At 40.7% G+C, this 8,107-nt stretch overlaps 1 protein-coding gene across 1 annotated transcript; it reads left to right on the top strand.

Moving 5' to 3' along the window:
• Positions 1 to 373: 373 nt before the first annotated feature.
• On the top strand, positions 374 to 4,950 carry LOC143178289 (uncharacterized). Its single transcript, XM_076376828.1, has 4 exons — positions 374 to 556; positions 882 to 1,028; positions 1,113 to 1,202; positions 1,276 to 4,950. The coding sequence occupies exons 1-4, from the start codon at positions 413 to 415 to the stop codon at positions 4,543 to 4,545; spliced, it is 3,651 nt and encodes a 1,216-aa protein (XP_076232943.1). The 5' UTR covers positions 374 to 412; the 3' UTR covers positions 4,546 to 4,950.
• Positions 4,951 to 8,107: the final 3,157 nt, after the last annotated feature.

Below are 8,107 nucleotides of genomic sequence, written 5' to 3' on the forward strand. Positions count from 1 at the left end.
CACCAGCGTTACTTAGCCTTCGTTCCACCATCCCCAACCCATCAGCTAAATTTTTGGCGCTCAAACACTGCTTGCACTCTCTGCCCACGATGAAATTTTCTCATCCCCCTTGTCGCCAATTATAAATTCTTTAAATTCCTCGCAATTGACACCTATAAATCACGGTAAAACGATAAATTAACAAATAATTATTTATTGAAAATCAGAGCGTACTCACGTCGATCCGTTGCGCGCCAAGATAGCTTCCTGAATGAGAGGAACGTTCGAACTGGGCCGCTCGGTTTCAGTTTCAAATGCCGACGTACAAACAAAACGCTGCGTCCCTAACCTGCTCTTGATAAGCGCGTTTCGTTGGCGGGGCCGAACACCGATATCCTGCTTGGAAGGACGACAACAGGAAGGAACGTCCACGATGGACGAGGTGGTGGTGTTGCAGAACATGGAAAACGTGTGCAGACTCTGCCTCTCCACCGACGAGCCGAAATCGTCGGTGTTCGGGATGCAGGACTCTCCGGTTCCATTAGCAGCCAAGATACAAGCCTGCCTGTCGATTCAGGTACGCGAAAATCATTGCTTCTGAGTAATCTCCTCAGTCTCTAGTATCCATAACTCCTTCTGCAACTTGGAACGCATCGTGCATTATTCACGCTCGCAATGCGAACTCTTTGAGGTTAAGACCACTTAGACCATGTCCAGGGTAGAGCTGAATGGGGCGACCCTGAGCGCTTCCTTTCTGTTTTATCACTGGCTTGGTAAATGTTGATTAGAATATGAGTTCCTTTAGCGATTGTTACCCCGAGATGTTAGAGTTTAGTAGATTATTTGTTTGTTAAGTTGAGATATTGAAGTGTCTACATATAGTCAGTACGTACACCTTTTAGATTTTAGCCACAGACAGATTATCGACGCTGGTGTGTGCACAGTGTATTAGAAATGTGAATCAGTGGCATAATTATAAGGAAGCATGTCTTCGGTCGCAAGATAAATTGAACCAGTGGTTAGAGAAGCACCTGCAATCGAGTCCGATGGTAAATATTTTTAATGTTTCTGTAATCTGTGAGTTATATACATTATGAGGAACTGTTGTAAATGTGTTGGTTTGATTTGTTTAGGTTGTTACTATTAAAGATGAACCTGTGGATCTAGATTTTTATGAAGATAATATTGAGGTCATTTCGGAAAGCACTAATGATTCAGATTTGGTAAGTATCTCTACGTTGATAATATTTATAGACTGGAGACATCTATTAAAACTTTACTGTACTTTATTTTCAGGAATCAACGACTCTTGAACAGAGCATAAGTAATATAGAAAACGATGTACAGATTCATATATTAACAGATGATGAAGCAGAGATACAAAAAGATCAGCCAGCGCAGACAAAAGAAATGGATACATGCATTAAATCAGAGCCAACGGATGAATATGACACGGATTGCACTATTGAAATAGAATCTGTTACTGGCAATGAGCTTGTACAGACAACTCCTACAAATAATGAAGACAGGGTCATGGAAGCTGATTCTACGCAGAAGCCCAACACGTCTACACCAGCACCTAAGAAGAAAACGAGACGGGGTCCACACACTCATTACAGAGGGACTCGTGTTTATAAACAAAAATGTGTACACTGTCAAATCAATTTACATTCTAAACATTCTTATGCAAAACATATGGAAAGATTCCACACTGAGAAACAGAATGGTAGCACCGACAACACAGTTCAGGTACAAGATGACGAAGAGTTGATTGAAGATTTAGAAGATGAGTTAATGAATATGGAAAAGGATGCTCCTCTAACGCAAGTACAGCAAAATATTATTAGTCAGTTAAAAACATTCTCTTGTTATTCCTGTCAACAAACATTCAACGATCGAAAGGGTACACTTGCACATATCCGTCAACATATGCCTGATTTAAGACCATACACGTGTATTGCATGCTTGACGGAATTCCCAGATCGATCGATGTACAAGCTACATTGCGGAGTATCATTCGAGTGCGCAATGAAAATCGCGTTAGTTATCCCAAATCATGGCGAGGAGAAGTACTTCACGTGTAACATGTGTTTACGTTCTATGCGAAACAGAAAAGAATTGCTTAGTCATTTGTCTAAACACTCTGACAAACAGTATGAAGAATTGATCTCCCCCTCACGATCTCCTCCTAAGTTGAAACCAATGACACTTTTGCCGACCTCTAAGCCAGAAGCACCGAGGTTACCCGAAGGAGATATAAACATTCCTCACCCCTACAAAAACGGTGATCCTGCGCATAATCATGTTTGCGACTTGTGCGGAATGATTTATAGATACAAACCCAACATGCTGAAACACAAAGACCTGTGTCAACGTCTATTGCCGGAGGTTCGAACCTCCTACAAATGCGTGTACTGCGGAATGACTTACCTCGTATTCAAAAAGTTCCATAGCCATATCACTCAAGACCATAAGAAGAGAGATCTCACGTGTTCCGAATGTATTGCCATGTTTAAATCTCCCAGTGACTTTTTGACGCACCACGAAACGCATCGTATTAGCCGTAATAGAAAGCAATCTGCTGAAAGGAAGAACGAAGCTTCAAAGTCTTTGCCTACTATCTCGACACCCATCAAAGATTGGGACACGTTTGAAGCTAAAGTAAACTCAGGCAAAATTCCATCTGGCAAACAGTATAGTTGCGCTCTGTGTAACCTGGAATTTACAACTAGAGCTGAGCTAACGGAGCACAGAAACCTCCACCTGAAGGTGAAAATCTATTCTTGCGTTATTTGTCGCAGCATGTTCAGCAGTGCCGGTGCTCTGGAGATTCACATGAAAGATCATGGTATAGAAGATCCAAATGAACGAAACGCGAACAGCTCGTGCGTGGAATATGGCACTGTTGAAGAAGAATCGCGAGACTCGACAACGATGAACGTTAGCGCTACCTCAGAACCTGGTACTAAAAAGAATGAATGCGAGCAGTGTGGTAAAATATTCTCGAACTGCGCGAACGTGAGACGACACAAAAGAAATGTTCATAAATCGACCAAGACTCACAAATCTAACAAAGTTATGCTTCAGTGTCCCCAATGTCCAAAGAGCTTTGTTTTCCAGGCGAACCTGAATTTACACTTCCAGACTACACATGGTGAAAAATCGCATGGTGGTTACAAATGTAACATCTGCGGAAAGGTCTTCATCGAGGAATCGTCCTTAAAGATACACAAGAGTTGGCACAGCCGAGTAAACTCCCGCTTGAATGCACAAGATGGAGACCAAAAACCTGACAAACTGTTGATCATACCCAAACAAGAACAAGAAACGAACTCGGATAGACCCGCCAGGGCTAGAAAATCCTTCCCAAATCCGCCTCCCACAAAGCCGCAAGGCAACTTCCAGTGCCAAGTTTGTAACGATAAATTCAATGATGTTACCGAGCTAAGAAAACACTTATGGGATGTACACTGTGCTCGGAACAAAAGCGAGAGGACTTTCTCCACTAATGAACTCCAATGCGAACTCTGCACTAATGTTTACCCTGACAAAGAGACGCTGGATATGCACATGCAGTGGCACAAGTCCTACCCCATCCTCAGTAACATTAAAAAACCGACCTTCCCTTGTGATATTTGTGGCAAGCTCTATAGCTCCAAGAAAGTGCTGACAAGACACAAGAAGCTTCACAAAGCCACGACTGTTGCTACTATAAAGTTCCAGTCAACTGCCAAGAAGCCTACATCTAACCAAACCTTGTGCAACATCTGCCACAAGGTCTTCAGTAGTTTTCAGTCGCTACAACGTCACAAGTTCAACTTGCACAGCGAGATATTCAATCTGCAACGATCTCCACCTTTGTACAATAACGCGAGAAGATCGTCTCAGGAAGAGCCGAAAGCGAAAAAGATGAAGCTAGAAACGGAGGAAGAAAAGAAATGGGTGTTCAATATGAACGCTGCAAGTACGGGCAAGAAATCGGTGATGTGCCATGTCTGCAGAAAGTTCTTCCCTAATATGAGCATACTGTATAAACACAAGCAACAGGTGCACAACAAAAACCGTGTGATAAAGAATGTCGGCAAATCAACGACAAATACGACGAACGAGTGTATTCCTATAGTTGGGAACGACGGCAATGTTTGTTGCAACATCTGTTACAAGGGATTCCCTGGTGTGTCGAATCTTCGCCAGCATTTCTCTATGAAACACAAGAACATCCAGCTGAAGTACGCTTGTTCTGTCCCCGGATGCAAATTGACGTTCCCTACGTCACTGACCTTAAAGAATCACGAGTTGTCGCACACCAACATGATCTACAATTGCAACCTGTGCGGCCGCCACGTGTTTAGTAGGCAAGCGATAACGGAACACATGGTAAACGCGCACAGTACCATTTATGACGCGGAGAAGAGTAAAAACTACCACAGAGAGACAGATTTGAGCACCTACATGGTGCAAGGCGCGGTGGACGCGACCTGTCCCGAGTGCAAGATCAAATATCCCAACAATAGGTCTATGAAGATCCACTACTTCAAGTTCCACGAAAAGACGGGCCAAGTGTAGATACGTTTACTTTTAGATGTTTAAGACAGTACATAGAACCCTTTTGGGGTCGAAGCACACACAAGGTATTCGAGATAAGTCGAGTACAAAGCTACTGATCCTAGGGACAACCAAGTTCTCCTGACTGGATGAACTCTGTCTCGTTCTTTCACTACCGTCTCATAGACTCGTGTTCGCCTTTATCCTTGCAGCAACGATGAACAATGATTGCATGGGCTCAGGCGTACCACGTTCTCTAACGTTGTTCCATTACAGTGGTACGTTTCAATACTTCCTCTATTCCTGTCGCACTACCTGCCACGGGAGCTGATCCGTTTCCTATTTAACACAGGCGACAAGTGGCCTGATGAACGAGAGATATTGTACATAATCCACTATCATTGTAGAAAAGCAGACAAAGCAATGAGAGAATCTATATATTTCTTCGTTCGATGTTTTCACGAAAGTTACTGCGATTTTTAAGGACACTTGACTTTGGCCTTCGTACGCCCGGTGATAGTTGTCCGACGAATGTTGACGAATCGAAGGATGTTTGATAATTTAAGCTCTCAGTTTGAATAATACAATAATTGTGAGAGATGCGATTGAGAGCCATAAGATTCTGACCACGCGTTGAAACCGCGTTGACTTAGATGCTATACGATGATTAATGAACCGATAATTTCGGAGAAAACATTACTTGAAAATGAGAAAGCACACGAGGCATTTTCGTTCATTCTATTTTTGTTGAGCAGTGAGTAGCTATGGGCTGAGGGGTACGATTCAATCACGTGCATTTACTTGAGGAAACAGACGCGTTTATTTCTATAAATTTGAATGTTTTATATCATTCAAGCAAGGAGAAGTTGATCTAGCAATGATACTATAATGTGCTATGTAATGAATGTACCATGGTTATGAATGAATGATTGGAAACCCCGAGGCCGTGATTACACCAGAAGTTATCAAGTACCGTTTATAGACACTGGGATCTTCTATCCTAAATTTTATTATTAAACGCATATTTGTATATGCAATGTATCAGCTGTAGCGTTTTTGCATATAGTGAATAAATAAAGGGAGGACTAATGTAATAGATCGTTGATTTCTTAAAAGCATTAATTATAATTTGTCTTTTCTGATCTTTCTTATGGTGCCTGAAATGGATAGTGGTTTTGGCTAGTTTTCAGACATGTATTTGGGAGTACTTGCAAGCAGGAGACTTTGTAGAAATTTCTTTGTATAATTTCTTGTTTAACTCCTCTTCCTGTAAATAAGTTCTACTAGGCATCTAACTAGTTGTTGAGAACAGAGAAATAATTCCTGTCTTGAAGCAATCCTATCGATTACACGTTCTCCACGTGCGTGATGTTATCAGTTACCGATTTGACGCTGTGATGACGTAGGTGGCAGCCATTTCATGAACACTAGGCGTATCATGAACAAGTCCACCGGTAGCCTAAACAGTCTAAGGTATCAAGTTCTCATCCACTGATCCAAAAGACTGAATCCTTTCCCTTCTATGTCAATAGAAATAGAATTATGGATATCGATTTAACTAACTCTGATCTAGCATAGGCTCAATACGAGTTCCTCATCCTAACCTCAAGTATTCTTATGTAGGATTCATGTAGATGAACTGAATAGCTTTATCGACAAATTTTGTGGCAGATTTTGACCTAGAAAATCCATATTCTACTTTTGTCATCCTTTGTTTAGTTTCTTTTCAAGACTACCAACCTAACGTCGATCTAGAGAGTCTAACCTCCTATCGTCTCTAACATATCAAAGGTCTTAAGGTATTCAGTGAACTATAGAGGCCTAGGTGAACTACACAGTTGTTGGTGTGGTAAATTCTGTAACCATTTAATTGTCTTCGGGAAGAATAGGGTTCAATTTACAGAGTTGTTATGAGGAAATGCTTAGGAGGTGTGGGGCCAGTATGTTGAATCATTCCGCCTACCGTTAACTTTGCTACGGCAGATGTTCGAAACGATAATTACGCCTGCAGTTATCGTTTCGCGCTACGACTACGATAGTTCAAAAGTTTCCAGGCGTAATGAAGGAACATGTATGATATATTTCTGTACATATCAGACATTTTATATCATGGTACTCCAGCCAACGAAGATAGAAACTTCAGAGAATGGTTTATACATCATAACATAATACATCAACTTTTATTAGTTTGTTATTCTCATGACTTGTTATCTTATGGAAGTGGTAAATTAACACAACAGGTGTTAGAGGACTGAAAAATATAATGACAGCAAGTACCTGTGTGCACAACTAGTAACAGTTAATGCGTTATTAATAGTAAAATTACGCTTGTTTTTCACTTTTGTAACTTTATGTCAATTATGATGTCATAGATACGTGTACAGTTGCTAAATCGCAATACCACGTACACGGAACATGTTTTTCATGCAGCTCTAAACGTTTCAATCCTCGTTGAATAGCACTGCACGTGTAAAGCATGAACTACCATTGTTTTGGAATGATTGTAAAAAATCGAGAAATACTAACATTTGAATTGGTACTTACCCTGTTAATTATTGGAAGATCAGGAACAACTTGTAGGAAAGAACATACTGGCACTTGTTTTGAGGCTACACTTATCATAATTACTTTAAATAAAGTAAAACTATTGTAGAAATGAATTAATTAATTGATAGGTAAATAATTTTCTATTTGTAGATTATAGACTATATAAACTGATATAAACTCATAACTTCTTTGAAACCCGCGACTTACCAAGTTTTCTTTAACAACTGAATGTCGACGAACTTATTTTTGGTGCTTGAGGTGTTTATAGGCCTAATGTCACTGCGAATTTGTTTCTCAACTTTGTGCTATGTGTCGTTGTAGACTCTTATTTTAGGATTATGAGAATTTTGTAAGGAGTGGTAGACATGACTATTGCATGATTGGTGTCTTCGGTTGCTTCTGATTTGTTCTGGAGAACTAAGATGGAGCAAGGAATTCTTTAAAGGAAAGTGGTGACCTGGGTTTATGGTGTAAGGGTGTAAAGTTAACAACATACAAAAAACAGAGCTACTGTATGACTCTTCATCATATGGCAAGAAGTAAACGATATGATAAATGTCACTTTAGTTAAGTCTAAATTACAAATGGCCTTCTAAGCCCATTCTGCTGACTAAATGGTCATCTAAGGTCTTCTCTTGAGAATTCAATCATTTTGAAATTTGTCTATTATGTTCGTAACTCCGACAGCTTAAGTGCTAGAACCTTTCTGTTGACTCGAATCGTTCGGTTTCTCAGATCAAATTGGATCAATGGCTGAAATGAGTAATCAGCGTCGAAGTAGGCTAGAAGGCCGCGACTGATCCATTTCGGTCTTGCAACATAATCGCGCATACGTTTCTCGCCCCGATATATACGCCGTTTAATGGTTTCACGATGGCGTAAGATATACATTAGGTACGTAACACTGATGAAACAGGGATTAGGCCAAATTGCCTTGCTATCTTGTTCTCGCCGGTTCGTTTGTCTTGTGAATCGTTATCCTGTGATTATTTAATGCGTCCTATGGGTGGCGTTGGCGGCCACAATGCCAGAATGC

This window comes from Calliopsis andreniformis, chromosome 4 (assembly GCF_051401765.1).
Source record: "Calliopsis andreniformis isolate RMS-2024a chromosome 4, iyCalAndr_principal, whole genome shotgun sequence".
In the NCBI taxonomy this organism is placed as follows: Eukaryota; Metazoa; Arthropoda; class Insecta; order Hymenoptera; family Andrenidae; genus Calliopsis; species Calliopsis andreniformis.